The sequence below is a fragment of the Sceloporus occidentalis genome, unplaced genomic scaffold, assembly GCF_023333645.1.
Source record: "Sceloporus occidentalis isolate IW3139 unplaced genomic scaffold, rSceOcc1.0.p SCAF_2, whole genome shotgun sequence".
NCBI classification, from domain to species: domain Eukaryota; kingdom Metazoa; phylum Chordata; class Lepidosauria; order Squamata; family Phrynosomatidae; genus Sceloporus; species Sceloporus occidentalis.
The window spans coordinates 179,476,546-179,503,537 of NW_028316982.1; the positions used below are offsets into that span (position 1 = coordinate 179,476,546).

The window sequence follows — 26,992 nt, forward strand, 5'->3', positions numbered from 1 at the left end:
AGGGGCCGGATTGCATTTTGCTGCCAGCAGGGCTGGCTCACCCATATAGGCCACCTAGGCAGCTGCCTAGGTCGGCAAAAGTTTAGAGGTGGCACTGGGAAGGGAGGCTGAGAGAGAATGCGCACACAGCCAGGCAATCCCTGGGGCGCCACTTGCTCTCCTGCTTTTTTCTCTCTGGAGAGAGCAAAAAGCAGGAGAGCCAACAGAAGAGTGAAGGGCGCCTGGCTGTGCACGCGCACGCGCCAGGCACCCTTCACTCTCCCCTGGGTCTCCTGCCTTTTGCTCTCCACAGAGAGCAAAAAGGAGAGCCAGCAAGGGAGCAAAGGGCACCCTTCACTCTCCCCTGGGTCTCCTGACTTTTGCTCTCCACGGAGAGCAAAAAGTAGGAGAACCAGCAAGGGAGCGAAGGGCGCCCTTTGCTGTCCCCTGGGTCTCCTACCTTTTGCTCTCCACGGAGAGCAAAAAGCAGGAGAGCCAGCAAGGGAGCAAAGGGTGCCCTTTGCTCTCTGAGGAGAGCAAGAAACAGGAGAGTGAAGGGTGCCTGGCTGTGTGCGCACGTGCCAAGCATGCTTTGCTCTCCTGCTTCTTCTCTCAGGAGGCGCCAAAATATTTCTTGCCTAGGGTGGCAAAATATCTAGAGCTGGCCCTGGCTGCCAGTGCAGCCTGATGCAAGCACTCTTTCGGACTTCTAGATGTCTTGCACAATGATGTAATTGTAGACTACATTGGCATTGATCTTCTTTGTTTGTCCATTCCTGCTGTCGTGCCAGTCACTATAATAATATATTATAGGGTGGGAGGTGTCATGAAAAAGAAAAGAGTGAGCCTGGAATAGGCTGTGTGGAAATGTAGTCCTGGCATCTGCTGTAGGACTGGAGGTATGTGAGTGATGGAACAAGAAAGGGCCTTGAGAAGTATTTTTCTTGTCATGGGTTCTGGACAGTTGAGAAGTTCACCTTTCTTAAGTCTTCAAATATCCCTTCTGTTCTTAGCTGCTAGTGTATTGTATTTATCCATATATAGTCAGAGCTAACTAAAACCTTGAAGGAGTCAGCCCATTTCACTCATTTCAAACAGTTTTAAATTATTATATAGTTTTACAAAGGTTTAAGTTCCTTTGTTGTCTGTACCATGCCCTGAGATTCATATGATGGTCTGTGTGTACACGTGTGTGTATATTCTAATAAGTAAATAAATGCTATTTTTAACATATCTAGTTGTGATACTATCTACCTAACAAACAGTTAGATATCCTGTTAGTGAGACATGCATGTGTCAGTTAAGCTATGAATATGGGGTGAATTGTGCACCATAGCACAAGAACTGTTGCTGATAGTGACAGAAGCAGAGTTGTGTATTCAGCAATGTGATTTTACATTTGCACAATGGCACTCAGTCGTTGATTTGTGTTGCACTGTGTTGTTACTTTGCATGGCGTTGTGTAGCACTGGTATAGTGTATTTCTGTGTATTTATGCTGTGTTGTCAGGATACTGGATAGTCACAGGTGAGTTTGCCTAAAGACAGACTTTTAGGAACAGAACAAAATTGTCAGATGACAGGAGCTGCCTTTCATACCTGCATACTTATATTTTATTGCCACTATCTCTGCTGCTGCTTCCAGCTAGAGAAGACTGATGATGATGATGATGATGATGATGATGATGATGATGATGATGATACAGCCAGGTACCCAAAACAAGTGCAAAAATGTCAGCTCCAGCAGAGCCAGCCTTACCGTTCAGCAAAGTGAGGCAGGCTCAGAGTTTTGTGGCAGTGGCAAGATGTTGAAAGTAAAACATATGCTATCCAACCTGGTTCTACCTATGCCAAAGGAAGGGACACCATTTTGTACTTCATCTCAGATAGCCAAATGGCCCTGAAACCAGGATTTTGGGATGCTTTAGCCAGATCATATCTTTGTCATTGTCAGCAAAACCTATTCATTTGACGATTCTGACTGAACTAAATTTGTCCTGTTGCTTCCCAGAAAGAAAAAGCAAAGTGAGTGGTGGCTCTTATTCATGCTCTTGGCAGTTTTTATATTTTTGTAAATGTGCTGGCCAAATGGCCGTAATAAAGTTATTATTATTATATTTTTGTAAAGGAGGTAAATAGGCAACAGCAGAAAGGAAGCGAAAGGGGCAGGGGACTCAAAGGCAGGGTGCAGCTGTGCACATGGTCTATCGGCTTCTTTTGGGAATTACACCCCTTTGATTTCAAGCAGCCAGGCATATGGCATTTTGTTAACTTTCTGGGGGAGCAGATGGCAGTTGCATATTAAAGAGTGGACATGAAATGCTAATACCAGTAGTGTACTGGTCAGTTATGGAGTGTCACATATCAGCATAGCAACCTCAATAACTATGCCCCAGTGAGAATCCAAAAGAAAAAAGCAGGTGTTAGATTTGGATTCTTATGCTTCAAGTGAAAATCCCAAAAGGATGGCATTGAAAAGTTGATCCCATTGGTATATTATGTTTGGGCCAGTAAGAAGACTTAATTTTTCTGCACAAGAAACTTTATCAGAAAAATGAAGTTTTCCAAGGAGAGTTCTGGCACCTTCTAGACTAATCTTTTATTTGTGACATGACTGCGCTACTATGCACAGTTACCTGGGACCCCTTCTGACTTGCATAGGTCCAATATGTACAAATACAAAATTCTAAGCTACTTTTATTGCACCCTTTAGCTTGTAATTAGAAGTGCAGGCAGACTTGCAAAGAATTTTTATTGCATGTTCTAGAAATGGAGTAGGAGACCCATCAAAGAAAAGAAGTATCCAACAACATTTCTTCATTATCCAGTTACCTTTTAGATTTGAACTAATCTGCCAAAAGCAGTCGGAAAACTTGAAGACCTCATTATCAACTTATCCATTTACCAGTGCATGGAGGATTGCTCAGTCATCCTGAATTATATTACTGTTCTGGAAAAGCAACCCATAATCTGGAGCTATTTTTTCTCATTTTTCTCTTCTACTCCACTGTCAACTAGGCTTGGTTAAGGATTTGATAGGCTGGTAAACTTGTACAGTATGTCAGTTCATTATCAGAACTGGAACTGTAGCACAACAGAGGAGTGTGGGCTGAGTAATAAATCCAGTTGCTAGTCCCATCTAAGGTAGAAACACATGCATCAGTAGTTGAACTGTATATTACTAGTTATTTAAATCCCATTGATTCAGTAGGCCCACTTAAATTGGCATTAGCAATGGTATTTGATTCTGGGAGAGCCAGCATGATTTTAAGGTTTTAAGCTTTGGACTAGGATACTGCGAGACCAGGGTTTGAATTCCTGTTCAGACATGGAAACCTACTGGGTGACATTAGGCAAGTCACACTCTCTCAGCATCAGAGGATGGCAAAGGAAGCCCCACTCTGAACAAATCTTGCTAGGAAACCCCATGATAGGTCTTCATTAGGGTTACCATAAGTCAGAAATGACATGAAGGCCCACCACTTGAATCTGGATCAAAAATCTATACTGCAGCTACAGAACCAATCATGCTTATTGCTGTTTGGGTTTTATAATAGTAAATGGCTAATGCCTAATAGAACACAATATTCCCCCTTTCTGTATTGCCATGTGTGTTTTCAAGTTTAAATTGTTTGAAGCACTTCAGATATTTTCAATAGGTAGATAAATATTTGGCCTATCTGACTTTAAAAAATGCACTTCAGGCTTTTTCTACCATAGTTGACCCATTGTCTGCATTTTGAGTGCATTTTTAAAACCAAGCAAAACAACAAGGCAGACCCTTTTCTGTAGTTAGAGCTTTTTGCTGCATTTATTAATCAGGTCTGAGGTTGTTTTTCTCTCCGTATAGTGTGATTTAAAATATTGTGTAATAAAGGCACACATTCTGCCTTTCTTGTTCCAGAAAAAATGATCTAGCCTGCAGGCCTCACTCCTGGCATGCAACCAAATTCACAGAGAATCAGCCTGAGACAGACACGTCACGGCTCCCCTCAACCAACGTCTGTGCTTCATGGCACTCCCGGTACCATGCAAGGTGAGTTCCTGTAAATGTTACTCTCCAACGGTAAGAATATAAAATGCATGACTTGCTTTGTTCTTATCTTTAACCTTCCAGCAATGTGTGACTTTATTTTCAAGCTGATCTTAAGAGTGCAAATTGATTGGCTTCATGAGAAAAGTCAGAATATTATGTGCCTAACATGTATTGCATTTTTTTCAATTTTGCTGGTATGTAAATAGAACAAAAAGTGATAGCTACCATTTCTGCTGAACTGCTTGCCCCTTCTCTAGGTATTTCTTCAGACATCAGTATTGAAGAAGTTTAGGTCCTTTTAATAATTAGGTTTATATTTGTATCAAACTCAAATCCTTTAATATCAAGACAGAAAAACTGAATCTGCTGTTCCAAGACAGGTCCTTAAAAGTAACATACTCTTCCTGTATATATTTAAAAGAATGTTACACAATGATCTTTTCTAATTGCATCTGTTCTTATTGTGTAGCAATTCGCAGAAATGGGTAGGGCATATTATTGCCTCTTCCATCATTGAAAATTCCTCAGTAATTATTACTTGAGTGAGAACTTCTTGGAGGGTAAAGAAGACGTTCCATCTTAGTTCAAGAGGTTAAGGTTTTCTCTGTCACAAAGGCATACCATGATCTTATTACAAGTTCTCACAAAAACTTCTTTAATAGCTGTTCTTTTGGGACTCTCTCTGTTTCTTGGTTTATGTTGCATGTAAAAATATGTCTCAAGTACTGCATGTAAACTTCCATCTTACAAAATACTAGGAAAAATATTTACTACTCAGCAATTGCAATGAGATTAAATTCAGGTATGTGCGTATGTTTGATTTGTTGTTGTTTTTATGTGCCTTCAAGTTGATTCTAACTTATGGTGAACCTAAGGTCAACCTACCACAGGATTTTCTTTGCAATATTTGTTCAGAAAGGGTTTGCCTTCCTCTGACACAGAGAGAGTATGACTTAACAAAGGCCATCCAGTGAGTTTTCATGGCTGAGTGGGATTTCAACTCTGGCCTCCCAGAGTCCTAGTCTGGCAATGAAACCACTTCACCACACTGATTCAGTATCATTGATGTTTTGTACTATTGTTGTAAACACATATACACAGAGAGATAAATGTATCTCAGACATGTGCTACTGAACTTGAAAAATTGAGCTTTATTTTTTCAAATCCTTTATCCTTTCTTACCTTTGTTTTTGTTGGCAGAATATCAACATTATTCTCTTTTCCTCAGGAACCTTTCTGCTTATTTTCATACTTTTGCAAAATTCTATTTTATCTTAGCATCACTGAATTGCATTAGGAAGTAGGATGGAAACCTCACATAAAATTTTGCAGCTTAGAGGCCTTATCTTTATGGGAACTCCTTTACTCTTTTAACATTGAAAAGAACAGTTGTTTTTCAAAATGAGAAGTAGACTTCTGGCCACTTCTGTTTTGGGGACTTGGGCAATATTTTAGTCAATTACCTGAGAGTCCCAGGAGTACAAAAAAAAATCACCCTTGGTTGCACAACAAATTTTAAAATGTAGTTTGATTTTTTTTAGTATTGAAAGTTTTATAATGTTAAGATTTCAGCTTAAACCAGTTGCTTACGTGAAACAGCTCCATTGACAAATGTCCCCTTTATTTTCCAATAGCTCCTCTTCCCATGATCTCTCAAGCTCATGGGATCAGTCAAATCTACACCGTACCTCAGACCAGTTCAGTTCTGCCGGAAGCATGGACAGCTGGGACCACACACCCCAAACGTACCAGTATGGACAGATCTCCTCTGCAAAGTCCAACAGCAGCATTGACCACCTGGGGAATCCCAGCAAAAGGGATTCGGCCTATAGCTCTTTTTCTGCCAGTTCTAGTACTCCAGACCACATGCTGTCCAATGTTGATGCTGCCTCGACAGAGAACATGGTGTATAAAGTGGGTCAGTGGGAACCCCCAAAACAGGGGAATATCAAGGCTGCCTCATTCCTAAGTGATAGTGGGAGATTAGAGGACAAACCTAGCTGTTTGCCACCCCCATTACAATATGAAAACAACAGGAGTCCCCGACTAGAAGATCATGCTGATTCAACAAGTTCTGGGTCTGGAAGATCAAACTTTGTGCCTGTCTGGTATGTGCCAGAGAAGAAAAAGTCCCCCTCTCCTCCCCCTCCCCCTCCCCCTCTCCGTAGTGATAGCTTTGCTGCCACCAAAGGTCATGAGAGAGCCCATCCACCTCTGTTTGCAGAGGGTATTCAGAACACCCAGCACTTTGAAGTCCTGCACAGACCTCAGGCCAGAAATGACTGGAGTGCTGAAACTGCAGAGCAACAAAAGCGAGGTGCTAAGGCAGTTGAGGCTTCCGATGGAAGGCAAGGTGGCAATCCAGCCTATAGATCTGATTTTAGTTTGGATTACAGTTTGTCCTCTTCAGGCGACAGGCTCAATAATAACGTGGGAAATATCAACAGGCTACATTCATCTCTGTCCAGTACTGATGTTCGATTTGCCCAGTCTGCTTACGGACAACATCGCCATCACCATCAGCGCCAATACAGTGATGAAAGCACTTTCTTTCACAGTGCAAAAGTCTCTGCATCACCCAAAGAGCAGCGACACCTCTCCACTTATACTGGCATCCAGGAAAGGCCAACTGACAAATACAATTGTCAGCCAAACCAGGTCAGGATATTTGATGGTACTGCTCCTGCTCCTTCTGACACGAGTTCTGAGGAGAAAATGGATCGTGCTGGGCTAAGTCGCTATTACTGTGTGACAGTGAAACAGCCACCTCAGGAAAAAATCTCAAGACCACTACAGCTCAAGGATGAATCCTGGAATCCTGGAATAGGTAACACCTCCTCTGGACAACTTGAACATCCTGCTGTAGCTAGAATGAGCCAAAGTTCCCAATACTATCTACCTCAGCGAGCTGTTGAGTCTTCTCTGGATGTATGTGAAAAGAAAGGTCATTATGTAGTGAATAAAGGAGAGGATCTTAGAGCTGTTGTAATGGAAGATTCCAGAAGGATAGGTTACCCTGAAAAACCAGTGCAGAGTAAAAACTTTGAGGAGAATCACAGGAGTTACCATGAGCAAGAATATGGACGGGAGTGTCTCCCAGTGACTGATAATAAATCTGTCCAAAAAGATTTCAAATGGAGCGAAGAAGAGAGCTACAAAATTTCTCCTCAGAAAACCCCAATGTTACACTCTTTAGCTCAGGAAGGGAAAACCCAGCCGGACATTGCCACTGAAGCTGGGATGAATAAACAGCCTGGATTTGATGCTCACTTAAGCAAAAATGCACGAAGGAGTGATCGTTTTGCAACCACATTGAGAAATGAGATCCAAATGAAAAGAGCAAAGCTGCAGAAAAGCAAAAGCACTGCTGCCTTAGCAGGGTCAACTGAAACAGAAGAGTATGCTGATAACTGGAAACCGAATAATGCAGAAAAGGTAAACTGCTCATCAGAAAGTTCTTTCACTAACATGTACAAGGATAATCTGAAAGAAGCCCAGGCCAGGGTTTTGAAGGCCACCTCTTTCCAACGACGAGACTTGGAACCCAGTTCTGCAGATTGTCTTCCAGACCAGAAGACAAATAACTGTAACTCTTCCCCATTGACTTATGTTTCTGAGGATGAGTCAGGCTTTCTTGGGGCTAGGAAGTCCTCTAAACAGAATCCATCTAACAGCCATGCTCACCATATTCCTCGCATTGGAGCTAGAAAGAGATTCACAGCAGAACAAAAACTGAAATCTTATTCTGAGCCTGAGAAGATAAATGAATTGGGTGTGTCAGAAGATGACTACCATCCACGCCGTCGGCCAACTACTTCTGAGGAAGCCTTGGGTTCTTTTGCAGATAGGTGGAAGTTCTTTGAAGAAACTAGCAAGCCTGCCTTCCAAAAATCTTCCCACAGACACACACCATACAGTCAGCCAGAAGCACAGCCTCCAAATCCACACAAAAATTCTCAAGAAGGTGAGGGTTCCTGGTATGAAAGGAGGATGCGATCTGCTTCTTTTGGAGTTGAGAATATGCTTTGTATGTATGATAGACCCAAAGAAAACATCCATTATAGTAGCCACAAAGGAAAATCTGGACAACCTCAGAGATTAGAAACTTTTGCAGAGTATCAGGCATCTTGGAAAGAGCAGAAGAAACCTTTAGAGACACGGAGTTCTGGAAGATACCATTCAGCTGACAATATACTTGATGCTGGTCATGAACAGCTTGAGAAATCTCAATATACACATGAACGCTCCAGGTCATCTCCTTCTACTGATTTTTACAAAAAGGTAAGCACTTCTAGTCCCTGTCTTCAGCATCTCTGAAAAGAAAGAGTATTGAATAGGGATGCGTAGGAGAGGTTATCATGTTTTTGATAACCTCTAAAGTCTAAACCATAGTTTCATGCTGTAGTCTCTGTTTGAAATTTATCAGTAGGGGAACATTGCCATTTCTGATGGCAAATGTGTGTCCATTCATTCTTTTGAATAGAGACTGACCTGCCTGCCTGATGATAGAAACCAGGAGGGTATAGTAAGCATATGGTAGTATTTATCATGTTGGGAAATGGGCAGAAGAATGAGCCCTTGATGCTGTGCCTGATGCTATCAGGATCTGTAATAGTCTTGTCAAGGTGGATACAGAGATAAAATTGGCTTCTACATTTGCTTTGCAGTAAGAGCTGATTCGTCTTTGTGACTCTGTTATATGACCTGCTATTGCTGTTTAGTAGCTGTTTTTAATTTATTTTTTCCCCATGGGCTGAGTGAGATTGCCTACTATATGATCATACGCACACACAGAGTTCTCGGATATCCTGAAATGTTTCCAAGTAACTTTTGCCATACAAAATTGCAAATATGTACAGTTGTTTCCTTCTGGGTTGGTCAGATGAATTGGTAACTTGAGTACAAGGATTGCAAAACTAACTAAGAGGTTCCATGGATTATTATTATGCTTTAAGCCAAATCAGCATAAGGCCAGATCTATTATATACTTGAAGCAAATCCACAAATGAAGGGGTGTGTAATTATATATTTTTTCTGGGGACTGAAACTTGATGATTTGGTGCTTTACCATGTTATAAAACCATTTTTCCCCTCAGGAAGAATCAGCTGAAGCAAGGAGACAAACAGAAAATTCAAGAAAGGATGAAGAGTGTATTTCCTCAGCAGCAAGATCTGATGAAAGCAGTTGCAATTTGAGGTAAATAATTTTTGTGTGTATTTGTCAAAGGCTTAGAAGCATACATTGCAGAAAATGACTAGTGAAACATTTTGCCTAGCAAACATAGAAGCTATTTTAAACAGTTTGCTTCTAATATTCTTCAGTATGTAGAATATCTTTTTTCCTCAAAATACAGTCGCCCCTCTTTTTTTGTGGGGGATCCATTCCAGACCCCCTTGTGAAAATGGAGCTTCACCTATATTCAAGCCCCACAGGCTTGAATATAGGCGCGCGGGCGCACCATGGGCACACACCCCATTAATTCTCCCTCCGTTTGTACCTCGCACATAAGCAAGGGATGCAGGTCCAAAGACCGCGAGAACAGAGGGAGGACTGTAATGTATTCATGATAACATTTGTAATTTTTGTTTTCAGTAGAGGTGCTGCAGAAATCAGGTTCTCTGTGATAAAGGAAAATATTTTATAATGTTTGAAATTGTGTGTGTGTGTGTGTAATGCATATGCATATGCAAAAGGATCTTATAGCACCTTTGAGACTAACTGTGTAGAAGAAGCTGTAACATAAGCTTTTGTAGACTTGGTCTTCCTCAAATGTATCTGAGGAAGTAGAACAAGTCTGTGAAAGCTTATGGTATAACTAGGGTTGCCATAATGGAGGACCTCCAAACAAGAACAAATGTAGGACAAGGTTTGAAAATGTAGGACTTTTTTTTTTTTTTAATTTCCTGGCTAGGAAATTAAAAAAAAAGTCCTAGATTTTTAAACCTTGTCCTCCTCCTCCTCCTCCCGGCCTGGGAGGGAGCCTAGGCCGGCTCCCAGGCCGGGAAGGGCGCGGGGAAGCTTGGCATCGCGGTGATCACCGCGGTGCCAGGCTTCCTCCTCCTCCTCCCGGTCTGGGAGGAAGCCTCAGCAGGCTCCCAGGCCGGGAAAGAGGCAGGGGCCGCTCCTCATCGCGGCGATCGCCGCGGTGGGAAGCGGCCTCCTCCTCCTCTCTGGCCTCGCGCAGGCCTTGGAGGACCCCGCGGCCGGAGCTCCGACCACGGAGCCGCCTCGAAGGCCTCGCTGGGGCTCGGGAGGGAGCGTCTCCGTGGCTGGAGCTCCAACCGCGGAGAGCCTTCCCAGGCCTCAGCAAGGCCTTGGAGCCGCCGCGGGGGCTGAGGTGGCCGTGGTGGGCGGGGCCGTCCTGGTTTGGGCGCCAAACCGGACCGGGACCGGGTTGGCACCGCCCAAACCGGGATTGTCCCGCCCCCCGGCGGGATATGGCAACCCTAGGTATAACTTTAGTTTGTCTGAAAGGTGCCACAAGATCCCTTAGCATACTGATAGTCTAGACTAACATGGCTATGTTTCTGAATTCTGTATAATAGATAGTATATTATGTCTAATATAAAGGTTTGTTTTAGCTTTTGAACATTTGTCTAGGTTTGTGGCAAAGATTTTTGTTCTTATTTCTTATTTAATTCACTATTACAGTTAAGCATGTGGTTGAGATTCATAGCATTTACTGTATAATGCTTTAATCCTGTGGAGGGACACATGCTATCCTTAGTTATAATATGCTACAAAGTGGTTACCATTACTGTGGAGAAGAAGCCAGAGAATTATGTCTAAGTTTGGACAACACTAAATTGCTGTTAGCTAAAAAAGAAAGCAAAAGCTTTTGATCTATCCTTGTGGCCGTTCAAAAGGAGTAAGGGCATGGTGGAGAACCTAGAAATACTTGACAGGGTGAGAATGAGGGCTGTTGATATAAAATGTGGGTGCCCTGAGATTCATTCATATAATCATAATTCAGTGTGAGCTGATATGGTATAGAAAAAGAAGAGGGACATTTTAAGTGTACGTTTTTAAAGCTCACTAGGCTTAGCATGAAGTGAAACTATTTCTGAACTAGATGTTCTGATTATATGTGTCAAATTATGTAGTCAGATCCTTCTCTGCATTTAGAATGGATGTATGAATTCCCTGCCTGTGTGAAACTAAATGTGAAGGAGAAATTATCTACGTAGCCTTCTCCCTAACTGTACTAATCTGAAACTGTCTAAAGTGGCACACTCTTAAGAACAGTTTACTCCATGATGAACCATTTCTCTGCAGAAAACCTGATTTTCTATGCCTGGCTGCTAAGTGTATAATTGTATTCACTTTCCTCTTTTCCTTTTTACATCTTGAACTGCTTTGCACATGTTAACACCAAGGGCTATGGTGCAGCCTTCCAGATGTTTAACAACAGTGTCTCAATTGGGTATGCTGGCTAGGGCTGCTTGGTGTTGCAGCCCAATAATGACTGGAGGGCTGCACAGTACCCATCCCTGCTTTAGTCATTCCTAGTGTAACTATTCAGCATTTGCACACTTAAGAATATAAACAGTTACCCCACACACCATTGCAGCAATAGTGTTTAGAAGGCTGAACATTTGCTAAATGTTGTCAAACCTCTTGATTGTTGTGTATTAGAGTGATTACATCTACTTGTTTGAATTTGATACTAAAGCAGGCCTCCCTGGTGTAATGCACTCCATTATTTTTGGACAATGACTCTTAAGAACCAGGCTGCAATGAAATTAGGCATGGGTGGATGATGGAAGCTGTTGTTAAAAGATATAAGGTGTTCTGCTAGACTCTGGTCTAGCATTACAGTAGAAAGCTTTGGGCTCCTTTTTTCCTCTAGTGTACCAGTGAGGAGGGGAGCAGAATCCTTTACTTTCATTTTTAAACAAAAGTTTAGTGCAACATCCAGATATTCAGCTGAAGTTAATTTTAACTATAGTTTCTTGAAATAAGCACTTTCATAAAACATGGTTTACAGTTGCTTTATTTCAGTTCATCACAACTAAGGCTAAGCACAGTTTTCTGAGTTCTGGCTTAATGTTAAATTATAGCTGGCTCAGAATGAAAGCAGAAGCATTCTGTTCCCTCCTTGTTGCTATGCTGAAGAAATGGAGAGAAGAGTGTATAAGGCCAAGGTGTATTTACATAATGATAAGCTATAATGGAGTGTTACATCCACCCAAACCCTAAATGTATTTGAACCTTTCATATACTATTTGTGAATATATGTAAATGTTATTAACTAAGGATGGGAAAAGAGGAGAGCCATTTTAGAACAAAGTGTTCATTACAGCTAGCATAGAGCTACCATTCAAAGTCATGTGAGCAGTACCAGTGTCAACCTCCCAAAATCCACTGCACACACCCTGATTCTGCTTGTGAGGGTCTCCCAACTCCTTGGAACACATTTGCGAGGTTGCAAGGGAGGGAGGGTGTGTGTTGCCTGATGTCCATTCCACTGCAGATGGCAGGTTTGTTGATGAAGTACAAAAATGTCATCATGAAAGCACAAGTGATTTTGAATGAAATGCTGTTAACCATGGAATTGTTGACAGGTGATAGAAGAAATGTATATTTACACTGCCTGAAAAATGAAAAAAGCCCCCGCTTCTAATGCCAAACACAGATTCTCTCTCCCCATAATACACTTCAGATCTTTATGGCATATTGCTAATTACAATGCAAGTAAATTGAGAAAATAGTACAGGTAGGAAGAAAGGTGGGAAATAGTGGAAGCCAAGTTATTTTTCAATTATATCTAAATAATCACTAAACAATAATATTCTAGCAGTTTTATCAATTGAGAAACAATGCTGTTCTCAGCTGTTTATTACAGTACAGTACTGCTTTTACTACATCTTATATTATTCCTCATCTCCCATGTACCTGGAAGGAAGATAACACCTCTTATAAAATCAAGTTCTGGTTAGATGCCTGTTATCCAATGCCCCCCCCCCCCCCCCCCCAATATCCCATAGTTGGGTTTTGCTATTGATCAGACTGGCCTGAACTAGCAACTTCACACAACTCCCTCCTTTCAATTTTTAGTAAATGCCTATAACTATTTAATGTCCACGCTAATGGAAAAAGTATTCTAGGTTTTGTTGCAATTCCACCCATCCCCACCTGGAGTTGACAATGTACAAGACTGAAGCCATCATAACCTCATGTAGTCTCTACAATTACAGCAAATATAAGTGTGTGCAATTCATTTCATAGGACAACACTTGTTTCTTTATTAGTTTGATTTCAATTTGCATTTATCATTACAGAGGTGGTATTGATATGTAAGATAGTAACTTGTGCAGTATATAAAAGTAATTCCTTTTTACTTCAATATCAAAATGGCCCTGATGGCTGGTGGATTTTTGGAGCTATAGTCTAAAAAAGTAACTTTTCTAAGCTCTGTTTTCTGGAAAAGTGCCAAGCAGCCGAAAACAGTCCAGTGCTTCCCTCTCTCCATTAGCAACCTCTGAAGTGGAATTGAAATGTGAGCACTGAAAATTTATGTTAGTATTTCTTTATCAGTAAGATATAAATTGTTACCTGCTATTGTGCAGTTGGCTTCAGGATATTGCTCATTTTATTATATATACACTATGACTGATATCAGAGTGTAGTCATCTCTTTGGTTCTGAAGACAAAATAGTTTGCTGTGCAGTCAGGTTAATGCAGCTAGTTAAGCTACAAGCAGGGAGGTGTCATTATGGGTGTGCTTTTGGTGTATATGTGAGGTGCAGTGAAAGCCAGGAGAAAAAAGCAGCTTGTTGTCTGTACCATGAATGTCCTTCCTGTTGTGAAAACCCTCTCTATGCTATATGTTAGAGGTATTCACAGTTGAGGGCATGCTTGTGGCCATAGTCATATGGTAGATGTATGTCCTACTTGATCCACAGCTACAACTATAGTGATCTGGTGTTGATTTCTGCACTCACACTCACATTTTGATAAACCCATTGTGGTCGTGCTAATTGCTACTAAGCATGAAGAAGTAGCCTAGGTCAGTGCTACTTAAAGTGGTTGTCCAAGGAATCGGTTGCTGGTCCCTGGGAAGTTCCCATGAAGGAAAGAAGCAATAGTTTGATACAGGTTGATGATCCCTTGTCCAGAATTCTGAAATCTGAAATACTCCAAAATCCAACATTCTCCACATAAGTGGCTAAGATAGTGACACTTTTGCTTTCTGATTGTTCAGCGTACACAAACTGTTTTGCACACAAAATTATTAAAAATATTATGTATAAAATTACATCCAGGCTATGTTTATAAAATGTATAGGAAACATAAATGAAATTTCTGTTTAGACTTGGGTCTCATTTCCAAGATACCTCCTTATGTATATGCAACTGTTTCAATATCTGAAAAAATCCAAAATCCTAAACACTTCCAGTCACAAGCATAAGGGAGACTCAACCTGTACTGGGTCTTGGCACATTGAAAAACCATTGCTGATCCCTCACATCAAAAAGCTTATAAATCACTAGTCTAGGTCACAGTTTGCTTCTTCAGGTTTACAGAATCTAACTTGTGAAGTACTTTTTATTGTTATTTTGAGAATATGCTTGTACCATGATCTTTGCCCAGATCAGCCTCCATGTACAGTATCAGAAATGAAACCATCCCTAGCAGCAGATATCAGAAAGACATGGCACAGAAGAAAAAGTAATAAGAGGGGAACCAAGTATTTATTTGTAATACAGGATTAGAGCATTGGTTAATCCAACCTAATTTTTGTTGCTTTTGTGTACTAATTACCTGATTACAGTTGGTCTGCTCTATGTATGACTTTGCCCTCATTTGCACTGCAGAATTAATGTAGTTTGACACCACTTTAAACTGCCATATTCTATAGCATCTTAATGCTATAGAATACAGGGATTTGTAATTTGTTGTGGCACCAGTGCTCTCTGATAGGAAAGGCTAAATATATCACAACTACAAATCCCAGAATTCCATAGCATTGAGCCATGGCAGTTGAAGCTGCTTTATTTCTGCAGTGCACCTGAAGCCAAAGTCTGAATACAATATTTTGCCTTATTAATAAAACTTAATTATTATGTAGACATTTATTAACTGCTTATTGACGCTTTAATTCAACTTAACACTACTTTAAATGAGACATCTTTATTGCACATTTGATGGCTAAGGTTCAGCTCTAAAAATCAATCCTGAATTGTAATTGAAAGCATTTACATTCCTATACTGCTTAATAGTGAACTCAGCACTCTCTAAGCAGTTTTTAGTCTGTAAACCAATTGCTCACAACCAGCTGGGTACTCATTTTACTGACCTAGGGAAGGATGAAAGGCTGAGTCAGCCTTGGAGCCCTGTGATAGAACTCACCACATTGTGGCTGCAGTACCAGCATTGAACCACTTCATCACCAGGGCACCTGAATAAATCATTTAATGGCCTAATCCAGAAGTCTTTAGGGGATGGGTAGGCAATTGCGATATTGCCCCCTCCCAGGATCGTAGAAGGATGTACCCCCATTGTCACTCCCTGGCCCCTTACCACCTCCCTCTAAATTTGGGAGACACTTATTTCACCCCAGATCAGTCAATAGTGCCTTCCAATCTAGGATGAAGGGATGTTCAATTGACCATTTTGCCTAGTTTTGGGTCCCCCTCACCTTTCTTTGCCCCACTCCTACCTTTCATCATCATAAAAGGGAATGACCGGAGCAGAAACTCCAATTATTTCCTGGTTTAATGAACAGCTAAAGGAGGGGTGAGGGGAACCTAACATTGTGGCAAAATGGCTAATGAGACCTCCAATAAACTTCATATTATTGGGCATTTAGGGGCAAAGACCCCCCCCCCCATTTTGAAAATAGGGGATGTGGTACTCTTGGAGGTTGCATGCAGCCAGTTGCCTGCCTTTTGTTCCCCCTCTGATCCAGTATTACATGGTATCTTTTTGACAAACTAAACAATTCTTTTTTCTCCAGTGTATATGAATGAAAGTGTTTTTGAAGAGCAAAAAAGCAGCAGAAGTTGTTAAACGTAGGATAGAATTTCTTGGCTTGTTTTCAAAGATACAGCCATGTTATATATACCACGATCATGAGCAAATTTGTAAAGATGGTGGTGCCATGAAATCTTGAAAGTGGGGTACTGACAGTTAATATCTAGTGTATAAAGACATTCCCCCTCCCCCAAGAGACATGAAGAAAATTCTATATAACCATCGTTTCCCACATTACATGTTTGTTTTTCTGTCATGCTGTCATCTCTGGTCAAACAGGTTTTATTTGTGTACAAGGTAGCCTTCATCGTTCTGTTGGAACAAAGCTCAAGAAGTGTGTGGGTGGAGTTTGTGTGGCAGTGTGTTAGTGCTTTAAGGTAACTATCAAAGATACTTTCTGTTTCCATTAATGTGTGACTCTGTACAGATGTAGGCACATAGCAATATATTTTCTTCAGGTTTATAAAATCTGTGAAATATAATTGTTTCTGACAGTGAACAAAAGATGCTTCTTTTGAAGCACAGAACAGTGCATTTACAGAATTCTTTTTTTTTTGGGGGGGGGGGAACCTAAGAAAAGACGATGAAGCTTTGAAGTCTACAACCTTTTCTTCCCAAGGTCAAGAATTTCTGATGATGTAACATATAATACAAGTGGAGCCTTTTGTCATTGAGGTTAAAGTTAACGGTGCTTGTATGAGCTTGTCAGTCACATGCGAAGGCAAAGACAAGCCAGCTGTTGTGAGGCATGGCTTTGAAAACCATCTGTATGACAGGCAGTGAGGCAGAGGCTGCAGCAGATTCAGTTCTCTCTGGCTCTCTGTAGGATGCATTTGCAAGGATGCAGCCATCATGAATCCAGAAGAATAGCAGCTAATGTTTGTCATTCTGGTAAGTTAATACAATTTAGTTTTGTGGTAGAAGAGGTATACATGATACAATGTCAGTAAGCTCGTTGCTGATTTGGTTTTGTGTTTTTGTCTTTGCTGAGGTACGCAGGGAATATTCCTTTTGTTCACCCGAAAGGCAATTCTGATCACAGTTTTGTGCCCTTCAGTCCCACTGAAATCCAGGAAGGTTTTCATTGTATAACAGTGAGCAGGATTGCAGCTCGTGTCTTTATGTGCAAGATCTTTGCCTATCCCTGCTTGTCAAAATAGCTAGAAAATATAACAAGAGGATGAGGCTTTATATGACAAAGTACCCCCATTTTATTAATCTTCTTCTGCCTTGGAGGGTCTTTCTTTGTTAACAAGTGCAGTGGCTGGCAAACTCTTTCATTCCAACAAAATGTGTCCATCTGTGTATGCTGCTCTTATCTGCTTTTGTTGCACAGCTAGCACTGGAATTAAAAGGCACTCCTTTCCAAACCATTTGTTTCCCGGGTTGAGGTTGGTAGTGTGTTTATCCCTCATTGCTGTAGCTTCAAGCCTTTCTTTCAGCTGTTCAGTGATGTGCGATTTCTATGCTTACAGTTTTCCAAGCAGAATTGTCCTTGTGATACATGTTCAGATGGAGATTGGTATTTGTTTGTTTGTTTGTTTGCTTACCTGGAGGTCTGTCGTTTAATATACAGGGTCTTGGATTTCGGAATGCAGTTGGTAAGTAAAAGACCAAAGTCTTAATGAAAAACCAACATTGAAAGGTGTGGTTGTTCTGTTAGCTGATGAAAATAGGTCAAGTGGTGGGAGAGATGTTAATGGATATATTTTTGGTTGCTGTTCGTTAGTCTTAGGGGGAACTGTCAATAAATGTACTTATCCCCTCACTGGTATTGTTTACATGTGTGTTTTTATTGTAGGATGTCTTAAATTGTTGTAGACATTTTTAATGTCAAATTAACCATTGCCTGCCTTTGGATAAAAAAGGAATAAACTGAGTGTGTGTTTGTGTTCTCTATTTGCCTGTTTTTAAATGTATGGGTAGAAGGAATGTGATTTTTCTGATGAGACTTTTCCTGTGATATTTCATTGTCAAAAACACGAAGTATTCTTTTCTTTTACCCCTATTGCAGCTGCCATTTATAGACAATGATTTGAGCCCTGTAAGTGAGTTGCCTTTTCACAACTGTTTTGGAATCAGCTGCAAGAATATGGCCTGTATTCTCATAGGTAGTTCTTGCTGACTGTAACTGTAAACACAAAGACATTACTATGGACTAGCCAAGCATTTGCCATTAATATAAGCTTTATGTTACTGAATAAAACACAGCAAATAAGGTGATCGTGTAGTCTAACAATATTTGATAGTGAAGTCGAAGGCTTTCATGGCCGGCATCCATAGTTTTTTGTGGGTTTTTCAGGCTATGTGGCCATGTTCTAGAAGAATTTATTCCTGACGTTTCGCCAGCATCTGTGGCTGGCATCTTCAGAAAATGCTGGCCTAAAAGAGAGGTGGACACACACACACACACACACACACACACACACAATATCTGTGTGACCCTGGGTTTGAGGGGATTCCATGTTAATCTGTTTATTGTTCTGTTGTTGATGGCAGGGCCTCAGGGTGGGAGGATATGCAAAGAAGATTGGTGTCTGCTAATTGGTGATCATTATCTGCTGGGAAAGCCTCTGACCCTGAGTGGTTTCTCATTTGCATTTGCTGAGTCCTCATTTTGCTATTCTTCAGGACTAGTAGCCAAACTTTGTTCACTTTAAGGGTTTCTTTTCCGGTTGAAATTATTCAGATGTTTATGGATTTCAATAGCTTCCCTGTGCATCCTGACATGGTAGTGGTTGGCATGGTCCAGAATTTCAGTGTTTTAAACAGTATTTTATGCCCAGGAAGGTTTATAGCATGTTCTGCTACTGCTGATTTTTCCAGCTGACTCGGTCTGTAGTGTCTCTTGTGTTCCTTGATTCATGTTTGTACACTATGTTTGGTGGTCCCTATGTAGACTTGTCCACAACTGCATGGTATCCAGTAAACTCATTCTGTTGTGAGAAGGTCTCTCTTGTCATTCACTGAGAACAGCATTTGCTGGATTTTCTTGGTTGGTTTGTAAACTATTTGGATGTTGTGTTTCTTCACCAGTTTCCCTATTCTGTCTGTGACTCCTTTGATGTATGGTAAAAATACCTTCCTTTTGGGTGGTTGCTTGTCTTATATTTAATAGTATTTGGGTTTTAATTAAAAAATTGAAAGCCCAGTTCCTTTTAATCATGCTTACATTCATGTTGTTAATCTAATAACAATGAAAGCAGGCATGCACACTGATAAGAGATTGTAATGAAATAGATATCGCCTCCCAGCCTACAAGGGCTCCTGCATTGATGGACAAATAAAAAGAATTAAAACAGTAGAAAGAGAAAAATATTTTTAAAATGCATTAAAATGCTCTCTAAAAACATGCTGTCTAACAGATAGATAGATAGATAGATAGATAGATAGATAGATAGATAGATACATTTACAGAGCAATTTCAAGTACTGAAGACCTTGCAGAGCAGCACAGTTTCGGCTGCCTGCCAGAAGCTCAAAAGAAATTGTGTCATCCTGACTTCCTGGGGTGGGGAGTTCTAGAGTCAGGGCTACCACAAAGAAAGTCCTGCTGCATGTAACTTTATGCAGTGTTGAGACAGAACAGGATCTCCTCTAAGGACCTCAAATTCCAAGCAGGCTCATATGGGGGAAAACAGTCTTTCAAATATCCTAGCCCTAAGCCATTTAGAGCTTTGTAGGTCAAAACCAACACCACAAATTGAGCCTGGAAGTAAATTGGAAGCCAGTGCAGGTCTTATAAGATCAATGTTATATGGTCTCTAAAATGCACACCAGGCACCAGTCTGGCTGGTGCATTTTTCTTTAGCTGGAGTTTCCAAATGATTTTCAAGGGGTAGGCCCATGTAAGGTGCACTGCTTTAATCTAATACTGTGAATGAAGACAGAAGAGAAGCTGAATGGTGAATGGTATGGTTTTGTCTAACAGAGGGTCAGGAGAAAGGGGCCAGCAGAAGAGCAGATAGTAGAGGAGGATGTAGTGCTGCAACAGAAGCAAAAGGATCTTTGGACCTGGGACAACAGGGGGAAGGAGGTGTAGTGGTGAAAATCATCCCTACTGTGAGATAGAGCTGAGCTGTTGGCTCCAGATCTGCCTGGAAGTCTACAGGGAAGTTCCATCTCCAGACAGATAATCCTCTATGATTTCATGGTACAGTTTTGTTACCAAAAAGATGGGGGAGGAGACTAGCATTGTCAGCATCTCTACTGGATGTTGGGGAATTAATTAGCTCAAAAGAAGGCATGGGAGAAGTGGGTAACGTACTAGGATTTTAATGATTTTCAGCACCAAGGTGTCAGTGCATTGATGTGTTCTGAAACAAACCTTTGATGACCAGACAGGCAGGGGAAACATAATGAATTCAAAGGTAACTAATGCATGAACCACTGTGGCCAAATCTACCTTCCTCAGGAAAGGGTGCAGCTGGTGCACCAGGTAGGGTTTCCTTCTAACAGCAGTTCCACTGTCTTGGTTGAGTCTGGTTATTCACCCACATCTAGCCCTTCTTGTTTCCAGACAAGACTTTCCCCGTCCATTTTCCATTATAAGTCATCCACCAAGGCAACGAAGCCTGTTCAATGGCTGTCTGTTCAGAAGTAGCTTCACTTCCACCAACTAAATTCCCTTTGAACTTGGTCAGACTTCCAAATAAAAATCCTTGAGGTTTTGGAAAATTAGTTAAAACCTACTCTTGTCATGTATTCTTTCCTTATGTGCAGGACAGGGTCTGACATGATTTCACCACTGAATTTGATAAATTCAAAATTTGATATATTTGGAGCTTGTGCTGAAGGACACTCACTGAATTTGAGTGATGCTTCTGACACTGGCTATTTAAACTATGCTTTTAAATGAAAGCATCTTTTGCTTGGAATTTTTTGTGAGGCATTTTCCATACTGCTGGAAAGCAAGAAATGGAATATATAGCATGTTTTGGAATACATAACATGTTTTCACATAATGTGGCTGCATTGGCCTTTATTTTATATACGTGTCCAAGAGAGTGCTCTGAAATTTCTTCACACACCAGTGATATAGCCAAAGATGCTTGTTTGCGAACACATGCTGTACTTTCTGCATTATACAATGTTTGCAACACCAACTTCAAGGTGGTTTCTTACAGAAGGAAGAAAACACCTGCTACTTCTGTTGAGCTGACTTTCGCCAGCTCAAATAAACTATCATGAGGTCACCAGCAAGACTTAGAAATTGATTTCTATGCCTAGACATAATTCTCTTTCTCAGATTTGTACGTATGTAGAGATCCACTGTATTCTCTCAAGCAGGTTTGTAATCACACCTGCTTTAGAGATTACAGTGTACACAGTGCACTCATGAATATAGCTAAGTATTAACTAGGTCCATGAGGATTTTCTTTGTTCAAACTTGTTATGAGTTTCCTTTTCCAACCCCAAGTATTATGTGGGTGTGGTACAGCATAGTGTGGTGTGGCTGAAAAGAACCCATTTCCTGATTTTGCAACCAAAAATATTCCCTGGCTTTGCAACAACAGAGTTTTTTGGGTAGGTGAGAAGAAAAGATTTGGCACCATTCATGAAATTCATTGGGTGACAGCAATGCAAACCATTATTGAAGGAGCCTATTGTAGCATGTGTGTGTGTTTATTCATAGATACCATAGGTGACAGAGCTAGCATGCCACAGTTATTTCAGTGTTGAACTATGATTCTGGAAACCAAGGTTTGATTTCGAGCTCGGCCATGAAACCCACTAGGTGACGTTGGGAAAGTCACATGCTCTCAGTCGCAGTGGAAGGCAATGGCAAACCTCCTCTGAACAACACTTACCAAGAAAGCCCCATGATACATTCACCTTAAGGTCTCCATAAGTCAAAAATGACTTGAAGACACACAACAACAGAACATTCATAGATATACAAACACATGCATTCCCCTTAGGAAGAAACACAAACAGAGCAATGTCTGGGCACTTAAGCTTAATACATTACATTATATTATATGTATGGCATGTTTGCATCATATTATATCATAGAATCGTAGAGTTGGAAGAGACCACAAGGGCCATCCAGTCCAACCCCCTGCCATGCTGGAAATCCAAATCAAAGCATCCCCAACACATGGCCATCCAGCCTCTGCTTAAAGACCTCCAAAGAAGGAGACTTCACTACACTCCGAGGGAGTGTGTTCCACTGTTGAACAGCCCTTACTGTCAGGAAGTTCCTCCTAATGTTGAGGTGGAATCTCTTTTCCTGAAGCTTGGATCCATTGTTCCTGGTCCTGTTCTCTGGAGCAGCAGAAAACAAGTTTGTTCCCTCCTCAATGTGACACCCCTTCAAATATTTAAACAGGGCTATCACATCACCTCTTAATCTTTTTTTTTTCAGGCTAAACATCCCCAGCTCCCTAAGTTGTTCTTCATAGGGCATCAATATGGTATACTTTCATCAGGACATTTAATCGGGACCTTGTTTCTCTATTCATCTCTTTAATAGGCTTGGTACTAACCACCACATAGGTTAACAATATCATCAAAATGATATGTTTTAGTCTCATTCATATATATATATATATATATATATATCACAAAACAAAAAGTTCTAACAAAAATGTGATTAGCCAGGATAAATTGTATCCCACTTCCAATTACAAAAGTGGCCTATTTTTGAATTGAATGCAGTCACATTGTGTGAGCTGAGGAGTTGAGATTATATATATATATATATATATATATATATATATATATATATATATAATGTTGGCAGGCCACGCGTCTGGCCTTGAGTTTTTATTATTACTATATCATTTTATTTTCTGCATTTGCATAATTTTTAGTGGGGTATTTTTACCCGTTTAGATATTTTACTGGCTTTTTTCTTCCAGGGTTCAGTTACTCTGGCCTTGAATTTTGAAATTTTTATTATCATTATATATTTACTCTTTGCATTTGCATACTTTTCAGTGGGGTAGTTATACCCTTTTAGAAATGATACTGGCTTTTCTGCTCCAGGGTTTAGTTATTCTCTTATTTCTTTATACAATTGCCTTTTTGTAATTGGAAGTGGGAAACAATTTATCCTGGCTAATCACATTTTTTGTTAGAACCCTTCGGTTTGTTTTGTTTTAGCTATATATCTTGGGGGTTATTTTGGTTGTAGGGACTTTGGTTAGTCTTTCCTCATCATCAGATTTTGCATGGTGTCTGTGCAGTTGTTGCATATTCATGACAGTAGCTTCCTTGATTGAACCAATCTACCTAGAGCAATCTCCCTGTTTTCCTACTGCCTTCTACTTTACCAAGCATTAATGTCTTTTCCAGTGCACCATGTTGTCTCATGATATGTCCTAAGTACAACAGCATCAGTTTAATTATCTTTGCTTCTGTGAAAGTTAGCTGGATTTGTTCTAAGACCCTCTCATTTGTTTTGTTTTGTTTTATTTTTGCAATCCATGGTATCTACAGAACTCTCATTCAGCACCATATTTCAAATGAATTTATTTTCTTCCAGTCAACTTTCTTCACTGTCTGGCTTGTGCATAAAATCATGCATAAAAATTATAAGTAATATAGCCTGGGAAATTCTGACTTTGAAATTTAATTACAGTCGGCCCTCCATATTCACTGTCCTTAGACTCACGGTTTTGATTATTTGAGGTGAAAGCCACTAATGTGGGCATTTCTTCTCTCTTTCCCTGCCCAATCTCTCCTTGGGCATTCCAAAGAGAGATTGGGGAGGCGAAGGCAGGAGGTGCTTTGCCCCACCCCAAGACCTTTCCCCTCCCTGATCCTTTCCCTGGGCAGCCCAAAGAAAGGGGAGGAGAAGAGTCTTGGAGGGGTCAAGGCATCTCTTGCATTCTCCTCCTCGATCCTCTCCTTGGGCTGCCTGGGGAGAGGATGGGGGGGAGAAGGGTCTCAGAGGCCAAGGCACTTCTTGCTTTCTCCTCCCCGATCCTCTGCTTGGGCTGCCCAGGAAACGGATGAGGGGAGAAGGGTCTTGGAGGGGCCGAGGCACCTCTTACCTTCTCCTCCCCATCCTCTCCCTGCGATGCCCAAGAGAAGATCGGGGAGGAGAAGGGGAAGGGAGCCAATTAAAGGGACAGGAGGGTGGGGCAAAAAGGAGCGCACAGCCCTGCTCCTCTTCCCCCCAACTCACCCTTCTCTTTAACTGACTTGTGAGTGGGGGGGGGGTGAAGTTATTCACAATTTTTCCCATATTCACAGGGGTGTCATTCTTCTAACCCCCATGAATATAGAGGGAAGACTGTATATACTTTAACACCTGAGGGTCATATTTAGTTCTTTTGTGACTGCCTGTCCAAGTCCTTAGTTTTCTGAGTTCGTGATTGCAGTCTCCGTTTTGATTAACAACTGAGCCAAAGTTTAGGAAACCTTTAACTATTTCAAAGACTTTTATTACCCATAATAATGTTACATAAATAAACTGTAGCGCCAACATGGTGTAGTGGGTTTGAGCATTAGACTAGGATTCTGGGATACTGGAATTCAAACACGTAGCGATTCACATGTTCTCAGCCTCAGAAGCAATCCACTTCTGAACAAATATTTTTTTAAAGCCCTATCATAGGGTCATGATAAATTGGAAATAGGTTATAGGCATTACAACAAAAAGCAGAAAATATTTTTGTCTTCTTTATATTCAGCTATAAACCTCCTTTTGCACTTTCTCCCTTAGCTTTCATCAATAATGGTTCCAAGCCTTTGATATTTTCTGCAAGTAATATGATGTCATCAGCATATCTTAAATTGTTGACCTGGACCTGATATAAACTCACGAAATAACAAATAATCAGTTTCTATTAGTTAATTTTGACAGTAACAAAGATGTAAATATTATGTTGTCGTTGCAGTTTATCCCGAGATCAGTTGGTGGTTTCTTTTTAGTATAACCATAACTTTTAAGTTATTTTTTGTAACTATGGGATGGTGGCCAATAGTGCAGGAGGAATATGACATGGTTTAAGGGCTGTCCTGTGCTGTACCTTATGTTCTGTTACAGGTGTTGAAACAATGACGTTGTAGATAGGAGGAGACAATGTTATGTACCATAGGCCACTGACCTAATAGCATGTAAGTGTTTTGCCCCCTCTTTCAGCATAATATGGCAACTACTTCTGGAGCACTGGAATTATGACTGTAACTACTTTCAAACAGTAACTTACAAGCTCTGTCCCTCCTCTTATTAGAAGAAACTAAGAACTGATTGGAGTTGTTTGTTTACAATTGTTTTGGCTCCTTGATACTCTATAGAGGAAGCATACCTTGAATAAACAACAATCTAGGTTTTTTTTTTAACATGCAATGAGGCTTTGACATGATAGAAAGGGTTCTATTTGGCACAAGGTATTGGTTTCCATTAGAAGGCAAATGATGACACAGACATGTTCCAAACAAACTGTGCCTCCAACACTACACGTATACATAAACCTATACCACGGGGTTCTCTACATGTATTAATTGTACCTTGTTTTCAGTGCTTCATATTCTGTAGACCTCAATCCATAAAAACCTGAACGTGTGTTGATGGTTCTGTCATGATTTTTTCTCCAATATATGTTGCCCTGTGTCATACAAAGTGATTCATAGGACTTGGGAGACATCTTGAGCTGGTAAGATTTTTCTGGCTCAAATCAGTAAGATATTTTCACTCTAAATGAAGGCATCAGCTTTTAAAAAATGATTATTTGAATATGATTACATTTGTGTGATTTGTCTGATAACCTGCTCTTAGTGTTTTCCACTAGGTATGTTGTAGTGTAAAGAAGTATATGCCTTTTATTACAGATATATCAGTAGGCAGTTTGTTGCTGCTGCTGTGTGCCTTCAGGTCATTTCTGACTTGTGGTGACCCTAGCCTAGGTTTTCTTGGCAAGGTTTGTTCAATGAAGAAGTTTGCTTTTGCATTCCTCTGTGGCTGAGAGAATGTGACTTGCCCAAAGTCACCCAGTGGGTTTACACAACCAGTCATGGATTCGAATCATGGTCTGCATTATTCTACCTAAAATTTAATAGGCGAGGATGGAATATCTTGTCTCTTGTCATTTAGAATTTCAGTAAAGCACATGTTAATTTTTTGGCCAGCTTCCAAAAGTCATAGTGTATGGTTCAAAAAAGTGCCATGTTCAGTGAACTTGTTATGGGAATGAAGCATGCATTAAAGGAAGCTCACAACATGCCCTGGCTCCATTTCCTATTTAGATGCATCTGGTACAAAGGATTGACAGGGATTTGCATATTCCAAATTGCAGGGAAGATTGTAAGCACTTGCAGCTAAATGTACTTAGATCCACCTTGCAATGTGGAATGGATGGATTTGGCATGGAGGTCTGGGGCCATCACAGGGAAATTGAGAACAGAGCTGGCATGCCCTCTAACTTCAGCCCAGTTTGTGTCTGCATTCAACTGAACATACATATCAAGCCATAGGTGTTGTGTGTTTAGTAACAATAACAAAGGAGCGTCTCATTTGCTGTGGCCCACTGCTATCTGTATGAGAGGCATAAAGAAAGGGAATTTTACACACATCTGGGTTTTTGATATTGTCTGTAGAGCAAAATATTTGCTTATCCCATGTTATATTGAGTCAGACCATTGGTTTGTCTAGCCTGGTGTGGTTAGTCTGGTCTGCAGCAGATCTCCAATGCCTTAGGCATGAGTCTTTTTCCAGTCTGCCTATCAGAGGTCCATCCATTGTAATCACTACAGATTGCATCTATGGGTGTTATGTATTTACTGTGCCACTGATAATGTCAACATGGGTGGGGAAGAGAGGGTAGTAGTATCTGAACCTTCAGTTATAGAGACCTAAGATGAGAGTATCAACCATGGTCTATGCCCTGTGCAAATTAAGGCATGAGATTGCCTCCATGTCAAATCCTGACATTTCCTATGTCCTAAATTTAGTTGTAAATGGGCTGTGGCATTTACTGCTGATTTGTCAGTGGCATAAGAAATATGAAGTGATCATATACAGTAGTGTAGTGCTTCTCAGGCATCTGATGTA

The 26,992-nt window shown here is 40.7% G+C and overlaps 1 protein-coding gene across 3 annotated transcripts in view; it reads left to right on the plus strand.

The window, feature by feature from the left end:
* The window catches only part of SHROOM2 (shroom family member 2), a 159,167-nt gene that overhangs the window by 106,593 nt on the left and 25,582 nt on the right, over positions 1 to 26,992 (plus strand). For 2 of the 3 annotated variants that reach the window (XM_089511592.1, XM_089511593.1), the window contains exons 3-5: positions 3,883 to 4,014; positions 5,649 to 8,295; positions 9,111 to 9,211. In XM_089511592.1, the coding sequence (XP_089367718.1) occupies positions 3,883 to 4,014; positions 5,649 to 8,295; positions 9,111 to 9,211 (2,880 nt within the window). Of the gene's footprint in view, positions 1 to 3,882; positions 4,015 to 5,648; positions 8,296 to 9,110; positions 9,212 to 16,868; positions 16,883 to 26,992 lie in introns of those variants that run through there. The other variant, XM_089511590.1, reaches the window with a different exon arrangement.